At 37.2% G+C, this 20,297-nt stretch overlaps 1 protein-coding gene across 3 annotated transcripts in view; it reads right to left on the reverse strand.

Annotated features, from left to right (window-relative positions):
- Crppa (CDP-L-ribitol pyrophosphorylase A) overlaps positions 1 to 20,297 on the reverse strand; it is a 259,711-nt gene that overhangs the window by 111,888 nt on the left and 127,526 nt on the right. For 2 of the 3 annotated variants that reach the window (XM_076941969.1, XM_076941970.1), the window contains exons 9-10: positions 12,861 to 12,992; positions 10,573 to 10,701 (exon numbers count right to left, since the gene is read on the reverse strand). In XM_076941969.1, the coding sequence (XP_076798084.1) occupies positions 10,588 to 10,701; positions 12,861 to 12,992 (246 nt within the window). In that variant the 3' untranslated portion in view covers positions 10,573 to 10,587. Of the gene's footprint in view, positions 1 to 10,572; positions 10,702 to 12,860; positions 12,993 to 20,297 lie in introns of those variants that run through there. The other variant, XM_034514436.2, reaches the window with a different exon arrangement.

Consider the following 20,297-nt stretch of genomic DNA (forward strand, 5'->3'; position numbering starts at 1 on the left):
CATAGACAAGACAGGGGGATGGTTAAAGAGAGCATGAAAAAGGCCAGAGAAGGTCTTGAGAGAAGACAGAGAGAGAAAGATGAGAGCTGGTACAAGAATTGGTTTTCAACCTCCCCATGATTGTCAACCCTACTTCCTTCCATCTTGGGACCATTAATTGGGTTATTTTTGCTTATTTCTTTTGGTCCCTGGGCCTTAAATAGGCAGACTAACTTTGTGAAACAAAAGATAGATAATCTGATAGCAAAATCTATTCAGATACATTGTCATAAGTTAGCTATGGGGGACCATGAGACTCAAGATGAGGTTGTTACTCTATCCAGGGTGCTCCCAAGTCCCATCTCCACCCAACCTAAAAGAGGGGACTTCCACCCCTAGACCAAGTAGAGAGGGGCCACCCAGAACCCCCTCTATCTGGCAATCTGAATTCTTGCTAAGGCTGTGAGGCTAAGCACTGCAAGGGAATATAAAAAAAAAAAAAAGTTAAAAATATGTTTCTGGGTTCCCTGAGGGACAAGCCTGACTGCATAGGGGTTGATGTCAAAAGTATCCCCTCTCCAGGAAAAAGACATCAGGACGGGTATGGCCCTCATGCCTCACTGAACAACGACAGGAGGACTGGAGCCATTACAAGGTCCCCTTTAATTACTGGAGGTCAGGCCTTTATCCCCGCCTTGGCAAGATTAGAATCGCCATAGCCCTTCTATACTTGGAGAAGGGAGGAGATGTCAGGGGCAGCCCTGCTTATATACTGAAGGCCTAAAATCAGCCATAAGCCTAAAATCAGCAATAGGCCTGACTTACATGCCTGCTAACACAAAGTCTTGGGTCTCTATGGAAAAAACACTGAAACAGAGGGCTATAAATTATTGTAAACAGGCAGCTTTTGTTGAAATCTACCAGCCTGAGTAGTCATAGACCTGGTAAATAGGCAGCCTTTGGCAGATAGTACCAAATTACATAAGGACAAGTGAATCATAGGCAGAGTCATACTGACCTGACCCCTGAACCTTCACCCAGCTGATACCCTGTTCTGAAATATATCTGTACTCCCCCTGAACACCTATGCTCCTGTGTCATCCCCTTTCCCACACCTTGTATTTTTGTGTTTATAACCCCCATGTTAAAAAGTAAAAATTATGATTTGATAAACACACACACACACACACACACATTGTTCCCTGGATCTGCTGACTTAGCTCCTGACAATCTATTTTCTTGTTCTCGAAGTACTTTGAATTATAAAACGTTATTGTGGTTTTTGATAGTATGCTGGGTAAAATAATCTTTATTGATCTCATTTTAAACATCAAAGTTTGTAGTGAGTTAAAATGTCCTTTAACATAATTATAGGTCATATTTATTTTCATATTGTAAAATGTTAGTTAATCTGTTGAACATTTTAAAAAACTGGATTCCTTTTTGAGAATTTCATATATGAACACTGTATTTACATAATTTCCCCCTTTCTCTCTTTCCTCCCACTTTTCCCAACCCCCCATACTTTTTGAATACATCTTATTGCTTAATTATTGTTTATATATGTATACATGTATACGTATATATGTTTATACAAATATTGATAAATAAAGCGTTTTGGAAAAACTTATTGTCAAACCTAGTGTTTTTAGTTTATTAAAAATAAACAACTGATATTTCATCATAAAACTGGTATTTAAAAATAAGATCAAAGGATCACAATTAAGGAGGGTTTTGATGCCTCATTATAATGCAGCAGAGGCAGTATGGATGGAGAGGGGAAGAAAGGAAAGCAAAGGCACCACTGATAGAGACAACCAACTGTCATTAACCCATGCATCCCTACGTTAACGTTCCCTTCCTCAACACTGCTAATTCAAGCATTAAGTTTAGCCCAGATAAACCATGAAGAAGAAATTCAAACTAACGCATTGGCCAACCCTAGCACTTATGAAAACCCCTAGCAACAGTCTTTGTATCACTGCTTCCTCTGATCCCTTTTAGGCTAAATGAAATGCTTTCACTGTTGAAAGTTCTGTGGAAATCCAAAAAGCTGTGTCACTGCGGGCTTTAATCTTCGCTCTTGGATTAGTGTCCGTTTGGAGAAAAATTACATAACCATTTCATTTTTCAGGTAAAAAGGTAGATTTAGAGATCATGCTTAATCTTCTTCCACGATTTAGAATTGAACTCACTAATTAAACTTGCAGTAACTTCTTTTTCCCAAGGGCTTTAGTTTATGTCTATTCATAAGGGTGAGAAAAATACAATTAAGTCTGGCTTGATGCGGGATTTTCTTAAATTAAAGACAAAAAATAGACCACCCTCCCTGGAGGGATAAAATCCTTTAATTGCATCAAAACATCTTAAATATGGAGTCAGAAATTTAATAAAGGAATAAGAGGATTAGAGTGAAGAATACAGTACAATTAGAAGTAAGCCCAAGTTTATTTAGCAAAACTTATTCCTACTTAAAATTCACAGGTGAATAGTTCTAGTCAGAGCCTAGCACCAGTAAGCAAGCAAAAAATGAATTCTTACTAAAATGAAGTTGAAAACACAATGCATAATGCAGATGCATTAAAAAACCATTCTATGTGTGTGTTCACCCAAATAATTGCTTGTAGCTTTCTACTACTGACTCTAGTCTTTTCTCAACAGTATATTCCCTTCTCTAGAATCAAAATGCACTTTAATAATCCATCCATCTATTAATGGACAACTAGGTGAATAATTCCTTGCTGTAGTGGATGAAGAAACAATCATGTGTAGGGATGTAAATATTTCTATAGTAAAGTGTAGGGTTCTCTGGATGTATGCCCAGGAGTGAAAAAGCTGCAGTGAGTTGTGTCTCCTAGAAATGACAGGGATGCTACATCCATGCCAAAACAATATGACTGTTTAAATAAGAATGAAACAATGATAGTATCAACATACATGATAGTACAGTGGGTAGGAATCTCACTGAGTCCTACCTCTAGACAAAGAACTACAGGCACATAATGCCTGCTAAGAGAGGCAGAATTAGCTTCTCCCAAGAATGAGCTCTCTAGGTATTTATCCCATACAAAGGGATCAACTCTGAAAACATGCACAAAAATAACATAAATTAATTCATCAGGCTGCATATATATATATATACATACACACACACACACAGATGTTATGATACTAATCAAAAAAAAAAGATGCCATCAATTTGAGAGAAAAAAAACGGTATGGTTGGACAGAGGAGGAATTGGAGGGAGAGAGGGAAGGTAAGAAGTGAGATTGTTATATTTTAATTAAAAATATATTAATATTAATATGTATATTCAATAGTGAAAGTATAAAACAATGTGACAATCTACAGCTCAGAAAGGCTATTCTTTATTTTTTTATTGGATATTTTATTTACATTTCAGATGCCATTCCCCTTTCCCCATCCCCCCCAGAAAACCCCTATCCCATGCCCCCTTTTTCTTTTTGCTTTTATACACTTTTAAAAAAAATGTTAATCAATGGCTTTATAAGTTTGGTAATGCTCAATCAGAAGTGTAACCTAATACCCAGCCTAGATATATCAACTATCTTTGACTGGTGGAGACACGTGAACAACTGCCTCCATGTCTGCCCCCTCTTTCTCTCTCTCAGAGAGGCTATTCCAATGGTTCAAAAGTTCAATAAAATATTTAAATTAGGGGTCTGGATAATTTTGGTATGTGACTTTTTTAGGTGCAATTTTTAAACAATAAAGTTTATTAAATAAAAAGTACAAAGACTGAACATAAGTCTCAATTTTAGTGTTTCCTCTTGTTTCTTTTTTCCACTTTCAAAATTTTTGTTTTTCATTATGCATATGAGGCAAGGGGCATGTGCATGCAAGTGCCAGTGACTCCAGATGCCAAAGAGCTTATGCTCCAGGAGCTAGAGTCACAAGTGGTTGTAAGCCACTCAACCTGATTGCTGAGAAAGAAACAAGGGTCCTCTGCCTAAGCAGTGTGTAACGTCCACCTCTGAGCCTTCTCTTAGGCACCCCTGCTTAATTTGAATATTTTCAATAAGAAAGTAATTCTGGTAAATAAACAAAATGTTAAATATGACCAACAGGCTGCATTTCTCATGTATCTGAGTATATACTTTGAAATATTTATCTGTTAGTCTAAAATTACAAATTCCAAATAATTTTGTTAAAAAATATAGTAAAATGCAAAAGATTATAATACACAATTTTAACTGAAAAGTGGCCATTTTAATAGTACTGAACTTACTTCCCTATGTTCTTCCTGACAGAGTCAGAATGATATAGTGACTACAAACTACAAAACATGGCAGGAATTAACAATCATGAATGGTGTCTTTGTAAAACATCTGTTTTTCCTGCCCATTAAGAACAAGAGTATAAAAGGAGTTACTGTTGATACGTCTGCTATTCAAGCAAATCATAGCCTAATAGCATCAGTGTGCAGTCATCATTCTGCTCTCAGCAAGAGGAAATTGAAGCTTAATTAAAATATATTTCCTCATCACTTGTCCAAGGTGAGTAATTAGATGGACGAAAAACTAATAAACATCACCATTTTCAATATACAAGCTTGCAGCAAACATTGCTCCTTTCTCAATCTCCATGGAGACTGTGCCTTACTGTGTTCACTGTAGTCCTATCAGAAACGCCAAGAGGACGTTATTGGTTAGGATATCGTCCCAAGGCGAGCAGCCACCATCTTGAGGCATTCAGCTGTGCCCATGTGGAAAAGATCATCTCAGTTGTGTTTAATGACTATTGACACCCTGCATCCCCTTGTAGAGGGTGAAGAGAGTCATGAGACAGTCCCCACAACATCCAGCCATCCCATGTCACCTTCTATTTGCAACTTTGCCCATATTGCAGGTGGCCTCCAGGAGTTGCTAGAGAATATAGACCTGGGAAGACTAGAGGAAGGGACATCATGTATGCAGCTTTGGGGAAGCCATTATCCCTGCAGGTAAAAACTTTCTAATATACCCATTTTGAGGAAACTCCTGTTCCCCCAGGAAATGCCCATTATTTGCTCTACAGGGAACTTTGGCTGAATAGTACCTTTTTGATTTGTCATTGGGACCCCAGGAGGAGGATGAAACACTGCTTATCATTCCCCATGTAATAAAGTTTTAGCAATAAATTCTGAGAGACTGAGACCACAACATCTGATTATGCAGACAATTAACTTTTTGTAAAGTCATGACTGGGACAGAAAACAAGAAATTCGAGAGGACTAAATGATACTATCTCTGCAAAATCATTCCTGGAAAACTGTCCTTAGACAAATTATTCAAATTTAATAATTGAATTTAAATTCAAATTATTTAAATTAATTATTTCATATCTAAGTTATATACATAAACATTTAATGGTCAATAGTTACCTCCCATATGTGTTTGTACTTTGACGTAGAATGTCACTCCTCACTGCCACCCCTCCAAGGCTCTCAAAACCACATCCCTGTGATGTGCTGCACTCATTCATTCAAATGTTGTAGCTTTAGCATTCTGTATACAGATGCTTTTCCAGTTTGGGTGATTATTGTTCCATAAATTAAAACAAATTGAGAAAGATAGCTCCTTTACTAAACTGGTACTTAAAGAAAGTCTACACAAAACTACTGTCAACAGGTATTTTTCCACATAAATATAACACACTTTATTTTCAAGAACATAAATAACAACACATATTCTTAGAAACTATTTTTCCATGGACTAATTATATAGTTTGTCGTTAGCCTATTATTTATAATATTCCCATGTCAGCATGATAACATGAATTTAATAAAAGTGAAAATTAAATCATACTTTTGACTTTTCATTTACATTATCAGTAGGGTAGTGGATATATTGGGTAGTTTCTAGGAAGTCAGATCATTTTGAATAAAATGGCTGCTTCTAGTAACTCCATAAGCAAGTCTTCCCTGAGGATCATAGGCTGTCAGTCATAGATTTGCTTATGTGGCTAGTTCTAAACAACTCTGTTTTCTGAACATACTTTCTCAGTCCTCTGGGACCTAACACTTTCGGGGTCTTTTAAAATAATGGATCTCAATGTTCTCACATAAGACACTACCATATTACAGGAATTATTTTGTAATAACTCAGACATCAAAGCTCCAACATGTATACATGCTTAACACTGCTTTCATGATTTATGTGATATCTGCTTTTCTATGCTGAAATATTTTTAACATATTGATTTGAATAGAACAAGCTCACTCATTCCCTGTAAGCTCCTGCGATATTTCTCATAACTTCTGACACAAACCATAAGCCTAGTATTACTATGTTAAAAAGTACATAGGCCTCTGTTGGATTTCCTCACTTCCTGCACAGATGCTTCCCTGCAACAGGTGAGTTGGCCTGGAATCTTTTGACTCTTCTAACATAGTTTGTCTGTCAAATGGTCTACAGCTTAGTCTTTTCAAACATGATAATAGAGAGGGGGCGTGGAGGAAGAAAGAGAGAAGAGAGGGGTGAGGGGGGAGAGGGGGAGAGTTTATATAGTACAAATTGATTATGTTAAATCATATACCCTTGTAATTCCAAATTTTGTTCATCTCCCAGGCTGTAAACTCCAGGAGAACTAAAGCCAACTGAATCTGAAGCTTGACCTTGTGCTCAACAAGGTGGGGAGTTGGCAGTAGAAAATGGTAAGTCAGCAAGCAGCTGGGTGACTAGACTTGGCAGGGAGGAAAAGATGTGAAAGAAAATTAAAAATGCAAAGTCTGAGGTTGAGCCACATGAAGCTAGGCACTGTAAAACGCCTTTGAAGTTTCTTTGGAATGCATGACTTACATTTAAAACGTTTATTGTTATTAGTACGTTTAAGTTAAATTTGGTATCTAAGAGGATATGGCCAGTTATAATTGAGACAAAAAATTTAAGTGAGGAGAATCATCACATGGTTGAAAATCTAAAACAAGATTATGGCTGAATGTGCTTCTTTTCATATCTCTCTCTCTCTCTCTCTCTCTCTCTCTCTCTCTCTCTCTCTTACTTTTAAGAAGTCATATACAACTTACCTGTTTTCTCAGTAAAAAGTAAAATTAGAAAATAATAGTGCCACTCTACTGCCTGCCATAGATTCATTGTAAACACACTGTAAAATTGTTCCCTTCTTTTTTTTGACTTTCTATATTCCACTTTACCTACCCTAGCTGTTACCAATATATTCACATGTCTGTGAGAAAACACATATATGATTTAAGTATATGCATGTATATATTAAATATGCTTTTTATATTTAAATATTATAGGCCTATTTCATTTTTATTTATTAATCATTTTCATTGTTTATATTTCAAGTGTTATCTTCCTTCCCCGTCTCCCCTTCACAGCTCTCCCACCCCACAACCCTCCCCTTTGCCTCTAAGAGGGTGTTTTCCCACCCATCCACCCACTCCCACCTCACCCATCTAGCATCCCCCTTCTCTGTGAAGTCAAATTTTCACAGGACCAATCGCCTCTCCTCCCACGGAAGCATCAACAAGGCCATCCTCTGCTAAATATGCTCTAGGAGCCATGGGTCCCTCCATGTGTGCTTTTGGTTGGTGGTTTAGCTCCTGGGAGCTCTGAGGGGTCCAGTTAATTAATATTGTTGTTCTTCCTATGAGGTTATAATCTCCTTCAGATCCTTCAGCCTTTCCCCTAACTCTTTGATTTGGGTCCTCAGGCTCAGTCCAATAGCTGGCTCTGAGTATCTGCATCTGTCTTAGTCAGGTGCTGGCAGGGCCTCTCAGAGAACAACCATACCAGACTCCTGTCTGAAAGCACATCTTGGCATCAGCAATAGTGTCAGAGTTTAGGGTCTGTGGATGGAATGAATCGCACGGTGGGTGGGGCAGTCTGTGCATGGCCACCTATCTAAAATCTTTAACCCAAAATTGTCCCTGTCTAAAGAAAATGCTGGGACAAAAACTGGAGCAGAGGCTGAAGGCTTATTTCACCTTTAAATACTCATATTTACATGGAGACAGTCAGCAATAAATTTAGTATACAATCTATTATATTAGCACTTTACTAGTATTGTGGTTGGCAGAATCTGACGTGATGGCTTCCAACAACTGCCAACACCCAGTATCTGTGCCTGACTGTAACACCCTCCTTAAGGGCGGGGCCTGGGAACTTCCCTCTGACCCACAGAATGAAGCAACAAGAAGATATAGTTGGCTATGAGGGTAAAGGAGAGTGGTCTAGTCTTGTTGGGTGTTTCCTTTGCTTCCTCTGCTGTTGGAAGACCCAAAGTGAAAAAGTTCCTGTGGGAAGGAAGAACTAAGTGGAACAGCCCACAGTGAATGGATTAAGCACTGCTTTTGAGAGGGGATCACTTCTAAGAGGGACTAGGGTGACTGCAGGACTGATAGATACCCAGGGATACATGGTCACTGGGATCTGCAAGGTAAAACTGCTCTCAGGCTCCTAAACAGTAAACAACAATGAAACGTGTTCCCGGGAGAATCAGTTCAAGAATCGTCCATATTGTACTTCCTGAGAGAATACAGGTTTTCATTCTCAGACGTAATTTGTTCCTTTTTACCAGAAAGAAAAGAGGTATGTAACAAGTCAGCGTGTCTAATACTGCCTTTCATTTAGATACACCCCAATAGGCTCTTATTTCTATTTTTAGAGTGTACCAAATGAGTCAAACAACCTCTTTAAAAATAATTTTTTCAAACTTACACAACTTTGAAGATATTATTTTCATGACCTTCATACTTTCCCAAATGACTAAGCAATAAAAGGACAAATAATATTGACAAGTAAAACTATTTTATCTTACAAACATCCCACATCCAGAAAAGAAAAAAGACACACAGACACACACACACACACTCTCACACACACACGGGGTTGGGGCGGGGGGAGAAAGAAAGGAGCCTCTATGACGTACATGATTCAGTGCTGCAAAAAGAGTTATGTGTTCACTCAGTCACACTAGTTAAATTCCACAAAACTACTCACTGATGGAACCCAAGGCTAACATCCTCCAATCTTGCTTTATGTTTCTGTTTGTTTTTTCATTTGCTTCTTTCTTTAATGTTTGACAGTATATAGCCATACCTGCAGCCAGGCTTTTGGCTACTTCATGGGTTCCCTTTTATGGCTCTTTCAACCTCCCAAAACTCAATTTAAAACAAACAAACAAACAAACAAAAACAAAACAAAACAAAACAAAACAAAAAAACAAAACCAAAAAACGGCTAGAGGTGAAAGGGGGCATCCATCTTGTTAGACTACTTTCTGTTTATCAGGGGTGTCGATTTCCTTATGGTAGTTTGATCTTCATTGTCAGTATATCTCCAACCAGCACCAGCAACCTGCAACCAGGAGCAGCAGGAGGGGCAGCGGCTGCCACCACTCGGGGCTCTGGCATTTTTATACTCCCTCAAGAGTGCCCAGAATTCTGAACATTATGCACATGGAAAACTGGCAAAATCATACCCCTGCTAGAGTATGCAGCCATCATAGCAACTGTGGGTAATCTGAAGCAGCCCCATATCCTACACCTGGGATTAAAACAAAAACATGTTCCTGTAACATTTCTGTATTTAAAGACAGAATTCTCACTACACATACCTACCTACCCTGTGAAAATCCTGTGCTCTTAAAGAGTGATACCAAATAAAACTTCAGGATAGAAAAGAAATTCAGTCTTCGGACACAAAGATATCTTAGAGATGTTGGACTTGTTTGTGTATTTCCGAGCAAGGGCACTTGGAGTAATTGCAAAGATTCAGAATCCAGAATGTTTCTAGATATCCTTCAGAGTGCGCATAAGGCCTTCAGAGCAGACAACAAAACATAAGAGCATTTAACCCACCAAATACAGTGTATTTGTGACATACGACTTATTTACATAATTTAATTTAATGTTGCTACAAGGCTTCACTTTTTAGTTTCATATCTTGTTTTGGCGAATTTATATATGACTTTTGTAAGTAATTACTTTCACAAGTAATTACTATGCAAAAATGTACAAAAATGCTTTGTTAAGTTCTTTTTTACTGTCTGACTTCCTTATTTGTAGTAACATAAAAGTTGGAATTCAGAAGCAGAGTCAATGTGACAGAGCCTAAATGGTTATAATCCCTACCATATTTAAATACTATAACCAAAAATTAGAGTATGTTGAGGAGAAAATATTCCTGACCAAGGACTTTTGACTTTCATAGGCTCTACAGTTTCAACATCTTAGACTTCCAGGATCTCAAGTAAACTAAAATGTATCACCTTTTTAAGGACTAAACTGAGGTCATGTTTCCATATTTTAGAAGCAAAGCTAGATTGTAGTTAAAGAAGACTAAAGTACCACCTGTAAAATGTTCTTTGCATGCTCAAGACTCACTCACTTCTACAGAAAAAGCTAATGACATTCTCAGCTCCAGCTGTCTTCCTACCTCACACTTCCATGTAGTGTTCCAAATGCCCTACATGCCTGTATGGATAATGATCATTATATTAAGTTAAAATTTACCTATTAAAGACATATACCTAAAGGCTAATGACACCTCATAGATAATATAACAAATTGTAGCTGACTGTAAAAGGGCATCTTTTGCTGATTGCTCACATCTAGATGCTTTAAGAGATTTTATTTATGTTTTACATTTGTACACAAATGTGTGTTTGTGTACATGTACACACATGTGCAGGTGTGTGCACATACCAGGAAAGTGTTTCAGGTCCCTTGGAGCTGGCATTACAGGTGGCTGTAACCTGTTCAACATGGATTGAAAACCAAAGTCAGGCCCTCTGCAAGCTCTTTTAAACATAGAACCATCACTCTATGTTCTACCCATATGTAAGTTTAAATATCTGTGATTACCTGGAAAGCCAGTAATGAATCAAATTTATTCCAAATCACTCCAAAAGCAACGGTCAGACTTACTAAACCATCTCCATGAGACCTCAAAGATAAAATTATAAAGTAGCCAGAGGTCTAATGACCACTATGTATTGCAAAAAGGGCAACTCTAACTTCTCTATGAGATTCTCCAAATGTTGTTTGAAATCCCATTCCTTTGTACAAAGAATAATTAGGAGCAAAGCATCTTGCTTCCCACTTAACTAACCTGCTGCTGCTAGCATACTAGCAAATGCTTTTCTCTAGTTACGTGCTATGCTCTATCAGACTCTAGATGCCAGGCACTCATTTTAAGTGCTTAAATAACATGTACCGGTAGAAAGCACTTGATTACCAATATTATGAAAATGATATAAAATTAAACAATCTCAGATGTGCCACAGGGCATGGGACATAATTCTACAGGATTTCCCATAAAATAAAAGAGCTCAGTTAAATCTGAAGTTTAAATTCCAATTTGAAGCATAGTTCCACATTCATCTGAGTACTTTTGTTTACTGAATCTGGAAGTCTTACGTGAACTACCTAATAATTAGTATTTGCCAGTTTACTACTTTCTTCTTGGGTTTCATTTTCTTAATTTTCTGGAGGGGGTATGTCATATATGAGCGTAATATTTACATCATTTTCACCTGTTCTTTTCTCCTCTCCAGCTCCTCCTATGCCCCCTGCTCCCTCTCAAATTAGTCACTGCTTCTTTAATTATTGTTAGATAAACATATGCATATATATGTAACAAGTACACACAAAATTGACCAAGTACATAACCTACTGAGGCCATTCAGTGTTATTCATATGTAAGTATGCTTAGAGCTGACTATTTGTGATTAGATAACTTGTCAGGGAGTTCATTCCTGGAGAAAACTGATTTTCCCTTTTTTAGCAGTCAGTGATTACCTCTACCTCTCCATCTAAGGGTGGGCCTTTGTGAATTCCGCCCAATCAGGCTGCTATTTCAAATGTTGTTACCATTATGCAGGTCTTGTTTAGGCAGCCATATTATTGACATTTCATGGGTGCAGCTTTCCTGTCTTGTCTAAAAGACAATATATATATATATAGCAGCAGTAGGTACCCTGCTCCTCTGGCTCTTAGACTCTGTCATCTTCCAGGAATTTTCCTTAAGCTTAGGTCTAGGAGTTACATTATAGATACATCAATTATGGTTGAGTACGCCTGCTGTCTGTTTAGATGTAATGTCTGTTCAATAGGAGGAAATTTACGTCTGACACTAAATCTAGTCAACTTTCTGTGGCTGGAGCAGTCATTGACTCTAGAAGACAACCTACTATTGCCATTCTCCTAAACGAATACCATGTCTAACTGTATTGTAAACAGTTTTCTTTTTTTGTTCCCACAGATAAGTGTAGCTTTCACACTCATTAAAGAAGTTTCCATTTGTAATTAATTGATGGGCATTGTTACAGAGATCCACAACTGGACAAAATTCAGGGTTTCCATCTTTTCTCTAAAACATTTGCTTTGATTTTTATTTTCATTTTCATTTTTATTTTATTTATGTAATGTGTGAGACACATTACAGCTCATAAAAAGATAAGTAAATCCATGTGTATGTGTGTACATGTATGAGAATGTATGCATGTTCTCCTGAGTATAGCACACATGTGGAGAGCCTAGGGCAACTCTAAGTGTTAGTCCTTCCATTTACCCTGTATGAGACATTGCCTGTCCACACTGTGTGTGCCTGGCTAGCTGACATAAACATTGTTGTAGACTCTCCTGTCTCCATGTCCTCTTTCTCTTGAAGAGTAGTATGGTTACTGAGCCATCCTATAGCATCAGCTCCTCCACAGGTTCTTGTGATTCAAACTCAGCTTCTTAATCTTGTGTACAAAAGCATTCCCTTCTAAACCTTCTCCGGAGACCCAGATGAATAAGTTTCCAGTCATCATTTTCTGCACCACCACTATCCATTTGCTTTATCAAAATCACTCTCCTGCTATTAGAAGTATGAAAACATGCATTCTGTAAAGACTAACAAATTACATACCTGTGAGTAATTTAGGAGAAGCCCACTCAATAGAATATTCCTTTCTCTCACTTCCTTTGCTAATTCCCTAATCCACATCAGGCTTTCCATCTTCTGAGCGAGAGGTACAAATGTGAAGTCAAAGCAGTGCACCTGAAAAACGCAAGCAAAATGCTGTTCTCTTCTGCTTCCTCTTGAGAAAAGTAAAGCTCAAAACACAACACAATATTGTATTGATTTCGTTAATACATGTTAACAATTTCCAGTGTCTGTTAGACAATACACATCTTAGCAAGTGAATCACTCCTCCCTTTAAAATACAAAGTGAATACACAATGGAAATACATCATTGAAAACTATGCTACCCTTCTGTTGAAAATCATATAACCAATTATATAAAAACATGATTTCACTAAATTTAACTCATAATCTAAAATAAGGTTCATTATTTCTTAGCCTATAAAAAGTTAATAAAATTCAAGGGAACCAATATGTACAGTATTTTAGAGTACTAGACAGCTCCAATAAATAATTATCTATGTCTATATTGAACCCAGAGCATTTTTCTATGGAATACTGGGATTAGCAATATCAGTATTTAAGAAAATATGGCATTAAGGGACTGGCACTGGGAGTTTGAGCATGTGCCAATGAATGTATGAATAACACAAATCAGACTTGGCATATTTTTTTGTGGGGAGGGTACAAGGGTTGGAACATGGACCTGAGAGGACTGCGAAGTAAAAGTGATCAGAGTACATTGTGTGAAATTGCCAAATAATAAATTCAAACATAACAATTTAATTAAAATTTAAGGGATCTCAGAGGGATCTTTCAAGGTAATTTGTTAAGTGGAAACATAAATCAGTGGTTCTCAAACTGTGGGTGGTGACCCTGCAGGGGTTGACGGTCCCTTTCGCAGGGTCACATAAGACCACTGAGAAACACAGGCATTTACATGATGAATCAAAACAAAAGCAAGATTACAGTTATAAAGTAGCAACAAAATAATGTTATTGCTGGGGTCATGACAACATGAATGGTATTTCAGGGTTGCAACATTAGGAAGGCTGAGAAGCGCTGGCCAAAATGATACAAAGAACACTAAGAAACATATGTCCTTCTAAATACCTAACTTAAAATATTTTCTCAGTATTAGACATTTCCCTATTATATATGCTTACTGACCAGAAACATTTAAAGTGTACATTCCCCTCATGCTCTGTATAGACACAGCCCTTGTATCCCCATGGAAATACAGTTCATAGGAAACATACATTCTATTATGTTCCTTTTATAGCATAAAGGAATGAGTTTTTTCACCCTAATGACGCATTTTTCAGGTGAAAATATCTATATAAAACTCTTTATTTTTCTTTTATTGCTGGAGATTAAGCCAAGGGCCCGACACATGGCTAGCATGCATACTACTTTCGAGTTATGTCCCAAAGCCTATAATGTTTATTTTAAAAAGACTTATCCAATGATTTTTTTTGGTGGTCGTTGTTGGTTTTTTGAGACAAGGTTTCTCTGTATAGCCCTGGCTGTCCTGGAACTCACTCTGTAGACCAGGCTGGCCTCAAACTCAGAAATCCGCCTGCCTCTGCCTTCCAAGTGCTGAGATTAAAGGCGTGCGCCACCACCGCCCTGCTATCCAATGATTTTTAGTACATAGTTTTTTTCAATAGATTTTCAACAACAATGTTTGAGAACTTGTCATTAAACATTGTTAATTGAAAATATGTAAATCTAAATGATATAAGTAAAATTCTATGTCAAAAAATAAATAAAATGACATTCCACAAAGAATCTAAAAGGAAAGAAGGCAAATGTTTTTCAAAGAAATTAAAGGCAGAAAGGCTTTCCAACGAGCTAACCAGCAGACGAGTAAACAGTGAGAGCATAGGACTCTGGAACCGTCTGCTCTTCTTCTCTGCTTCTCTCACAACTCATAAAGGCAGGATTTCTGCTGTCTTCTGAGGCAATGCTGCTTGTGGTAAAAACAACTTCAGTATAGTGAGCTGTAGCAGGGCCAGAAGAGTGAAAAGTACTATAAATGATAAACTTTCCACCTGTGAGGTGTAGACTGCAGATTTGTGTTTGGTACACAGTCCTTCAATGCCCACTACTTATAACAAGAGATGTAGGTTGCCATTTAGAAGTCCTGTAACCATGGCTTACCAACCATCTCAAAAGAGATGAACTGAAGAGATTCTTTTATATCATTGATCAAACTACCTCTACAAAGTCTCCTTCCTATGGGCTTATAATATTTAAGTAGACTGGAATTGCTCATAATAGGCTTGCAAAGAAAAAGCAAGCTAATTTACCAAACTCCAGACAATTGCAAAAAAAAAAAAAAAAAATTACTCATGGATAGAACGTTAAGTCAGAGGGTTGACTAGGCATATAAACTCCTCTTCAGTAATGCTGTCACAGACGATACACCTTGATACTGAACCACTTGCTGAAAGACCACTGCTTTATGATGCTGAAACCTTCAAAATACAATTAGATTTTTAAATCTGCATAAGTACCAGTTTCATGTAGACACTGTAAAATTGTGCTGGCTAACATGTCATCCATAATTAATGAGTGAACTAACAAATGGCTTATGTACTTAACCTTGGACAGCTCCATGGGTGGCAAGGGCTCTGGATCCAGTGTTTGCTCTAGCCCATCTGTGCCTCCTGTCCCTGACAGTCAATCCCACACATGCTTTAAATTTCTTGAGTGACCAGCTAGTATATCATGGGTCCCAGACGAATTCCAATTCATTTTTAATAATTTAAAATGCGATTTTCATTTACCTCCAAGGACAGGTACATTTGTCAGAGGAGCAGAACTAACTAAATATTAAGTATAATAAAACTCCAGTCGCCCACTCTTAATTCCATTGTTCGTGTTTCTAGGAAAGCTAGAGAAAGAAGTCAAGATTTGTGGTATGAGAGGAAAGAGACTGTTTATTTTACTAAGACAAAACTTGATTTCTGGAGCTTAAATGTATCCAAATAACACACTGCTCAAAGCCAACAAATGTGCAAGGAAGGGTGGTCAGGGAGAAAAAGTACTGGTAATTATCAAATAAATGACTTAGAAGAAAACAGATTCAGACACAATACACACACAGTGATTTTTGACACACTAGATACTATAAAATGATTCACATGTGTACAAAAAAGTAACTGGTTAAATGAGGCTCTGCATAGCCAAAGCACGGCTTTCAAGAGTGCGTGGGACCCATCCAGCAGCTGGTAGAAGCAGCCAGCCACTAAGTCCATCAAAGCAGACTCTGTCTCTAGGAGACCTTCAAAACCTTTTAACTTGCTTCAACTAGTTAAGAATTACAGGAAATCTATTAATAAAATTACTTGAATTTAATGAACATACTTCAAAAAACAAAAATAAAACGCAAAAAACAAGTACCTCACACTGAACTGACTCACTCAGAGCAAGTCTCAATATCTTCATGAAGATCAAGACAGAATTTTTGATAAATGGACACAAATTAAGTTATGAACTATCAGGGAAACCCAGATCAAGTGCTTACCAACTACTTTTTAAAAATTTTCCAAGCCACCATCAAGCTTACCAGACTGGGAAAATAATAGCATCCAACAAAACAAAACAGTAAATAAGAAAAACATTTTAATGAAAATGTCAACTACACAGAATTTCAATTTTTCTTTTGATTTTAAGAATAAGTGTTTTATAAAAGTCTTAATGTTATACTTGAATACACGCTGTTTTTTCTATCTTTATTTGAAAGGTCAAAGTAACAGAACCAAAACTTTGTATTTTAAACAATCAGGAAAAAAATTAAAAGCGTTTACTAAAATTCATAAGATTGATTTTCCTTGCAATTATTTCACACAGTGGTCTGCCTTATAAGACTATAACTTTGGTTCTGGCATTCAGTTCCCAGCACCCACAGTGAACAGCTTACAGTAACCTATAACTTTTGTACTAGATGATCCAATTCTCTCTCCTCATCTCAACAGGCAGTTGCATGAACATGACCATAAGCATGCATGCGTGCACACTCACACAGACACGTACACAGAGACATACATATACAAACACATACACCACATACACATGGGAGGAGATTTTGAGTTAGATTTTGAATTTGTTTAAAATTAGTATTATGTATGGGTGTTTTCACTGCATGTATATCTGTGCACCATGTGCATGCAGTGCCCACAAAAGCCAGCGTGGCCATCAGATCCTCTACAACTGGAATTTCATATGGTGACTGCCACCATGTGAGTGCTAGGGATAAAACCTGGGTCCTCTGAAAGAAGGAGCCAGTGATTTTAGTCATTGACTCCTCTCTCTCTCACATACAATCATTTGTTTTCACAGAATATAACTTTGCCATTGATTGTACAGAAAAATGATGTTATGTGTTATCCACAACAGTAATTATCAACACAGCTGGATCAGATGGAATAAACATTAGAAATGGAGGTTATATGAGGCATACCATTAACATTTATTTTACTTTTTCTCTAGAGAAAATTATCAGTCTATAAACTGCTATAAACTGTGAATCTTCAAGAGTTTCCTATACTATATGTATTCAAGTGCTCCTCCTCTTTCAGAGGGTTAGGCCTTGGAAAACTTGCCTTAGAAAATGGAACTATCATTAAGTGAAAATGCATTTAATATAGCTACACCAGATATTACAGCTTAGCACCTCTGTAGAGCGTCAGTCATTTATTCTTATGCAGACACATGTCTGGTGAGAAACACAGAGTCACTGTTGAGAGCATGGCACTGCAGTATCTAAGACACACTGGGACAAAAAAAAAAAAAAAGACAAAAAATAAAATCCAAAACTCAACAAATGGTTTCTACTGAGTTGGTAGCAATTCTCTCCAGTCACAGAAAGTTTAAAACTCTCATGTTAAAACATCTTAAATTGGAGCAATCTGTATATTTCTATGACTTGCCAAAATTTTGTTTTATATCATGAAACATAAAAGTTGTCTGTAGGTGATCTGGATACGCGTTATGTGAATTTTGTATGCACGTTAATTTTTTTGAAGTTCACCCATCAATCAAAGAGGCTGTATATATTTACACCATCAGCTACAAAGTTCATCACACACTACGTTGAACTTGTAAGAAAAGATCTATGCATATCTACATTTGTAAATGTTTTTAACATATTTGTGGAGTGAATATAATTACAAATAGAAAACAGCATTAAATGGGCTTTTCAGAAGATAAGGTATCAGGATTTACTCCCCTCTTCCATTTTGCTTTTATACCATTTTAATTACATGCATGTATTAAGGTCAGTTCTAGGTTGAGGAACTAGCAATACAATAGATGCAAATAGTCAAGGAACAAGAAGACAATAAACACAAATAGTCAAAGAACAAGCAAAGCAATAAACAAAATTTCATGAACACTACCATGATCAGTGTTTCTAAGGGCTTATCAGGATTGTTAAATCACAAAAACATCTCTGTGATGAAGCCTATCGATCATGGTGAAGAATATTTTTGATGTATTCTTGGATTCAGTTTGCAAATATTTTATTGATTATTTTTAAATGTATGTTCATAAAAGAAACTGGCCTGTAATTCTCTTTCTTTGTTTAGTCTTTATGTGATTTGACTATCAGGGTAGCTGTAGATTCATAAAATGAATTGGGTAATGTTCATTCTGTTTCTATTTTGTGGAATAATTTGAGGAGTATTGGTGTTAGCTCTTCTTTGAAAGTCTGATAGAATTCTGTGCTAAAACCATCTGACCCTGGGTTTTTGGACTGTTTCTTCTTTTTTTTTAATTGTAGTGCTGTAATAGGTTTGGCCCCCACAGTCTCATGTGTTTGAATATGTTTGGCCCAGGGTGTGGCACTATTGGAAGATGTGACCTTGTTGGAAGGAATGTGTCACTGTTGGGGTAGGCTTTGAGATCCTCCTCCTGGCTGCCTGGAGGACAGTTTTCCCCTGACTGCCTTCAGATCAAGATGTATAATTGCTAGCCTCTTCTCTAACACTGTGTCTGCCTGGACACTGCCATGCTTCCTGCCATGATTATAATCTGAACCAATAAGCCAACCCCATAAAATGGTGTCTCTTATAAGATTTCCTTGGTCATGGTGTCTCTTCTCAGCAATGGAAACCCTGACTAAGACACCTATACAAATAAAAAAACGTATCTTGGGAATGGAGAGATAGTTCAGTTGTTAAGAGCATTTGACACTCTTGCAGAAGATCTAGGTTGTGTTTTCAGCACCCACACTGTGCCTTGCAACCATATGTACCTGCCCTCTTCTGACTTTCATGGACACAAGGCATAAATATGGTATATATATATATATATGTATATATATATGTGTGTGTGTGTGTGTGTGTGTGTGTATACATACATTGAAAACACACAAATAAAATAAATAATAAATCTAAAATTGTATGTTTTTGATTTGTCATTATCAGGAATACAGAAAACATAACAGCTATTGGCAACTTAAATCACAAGGAAGAATTCAAAATTTAAGCTTTCTCCAGTACAAGTTTTCGATGGATGCCACAGTTTACATCCTTTTATATTGTGCAGTTGCTTAAATGATTGTAGGTATCACTTCTGTCAAAAGCTTTATGCCAACAAGAAGTGAGCAAGGTCCTTGTGTTGGGTTTTTATCCCATCCATTTACAACTTAGCCACACACAAAGTCTCAAGACACAGGGCATGGGCAGAAATGCATTCACATCCCTTGCTGCTGTGGAACAAGACTGATCTCCAGTTTGATTCCCAATTGAGTCCATCTTCTCATCTCATATGTTTTGAGCAGTGCCTGTAAGGAACTTACTGCTGCCCACTTTGGCCCTCACAGGAATGGCCTACTAAGCTCTACTCATGTATTCTAAGTTCTCTTTAACCCATGACTTCAAACATTTCCTGTACTACCAATCGTTGGCATTAATTTTCTATCATACTGTAAGTAAAAACCAAAAGGACCTTGCTTATAAGGAGAAGATGCTTCTTTTGGCATGTGGGTTTAGAAAATTTAGTGCAAAAGTAGCTGACTGCAGCCTTCTGGGTGTGAGAACAGGCAAGAAATCAGGGTACATAGCCTAACTTCTTGCTACTGAGTGAACAAGTCCATGATAAGTTGACCAGCCTTTAAGACATGAGCCTTTGAAAGCCATTCCAATAGAAACTGCAGTACACACTGGTTATAGCTACCTACTGTACAGCAAAAGTGCCTATGGCTTGCAGAGCTCAAGATACTCTTACCCTAGACAGGGATGACCTGCCAACTCCCCCATACAAAGAAATTAACTTCAGACAAAGGATTTCAGCTACTTCTTGTTTGGGAATGTACTAAAATGGGAATTTTCTATTAAACTATTTTTAAGATGCCATTTTCTTCTAATGATATATATTTCAATTACTCAAAAAGGACAAGTATTGACATTACTCAGGCATCTTATGTGGTAA

The sequence above is a fragment of the Arvicanthis niloticus genome, chromosome 11 (genome assembly GCF_011762505.2).
Source record: "Arvicanthis niloticus isolate mArvNil1 chromosome 11, mArvNil1.pat.X, whole genome shotgun sequence".
In the NCBI taxonomy this organism is placed as follows: Eukaryota; Metazoa; Chordata; class Mammalia; order Rodentia; family Muridae; genus Arvicanthis; species Arvicanthis niloticus.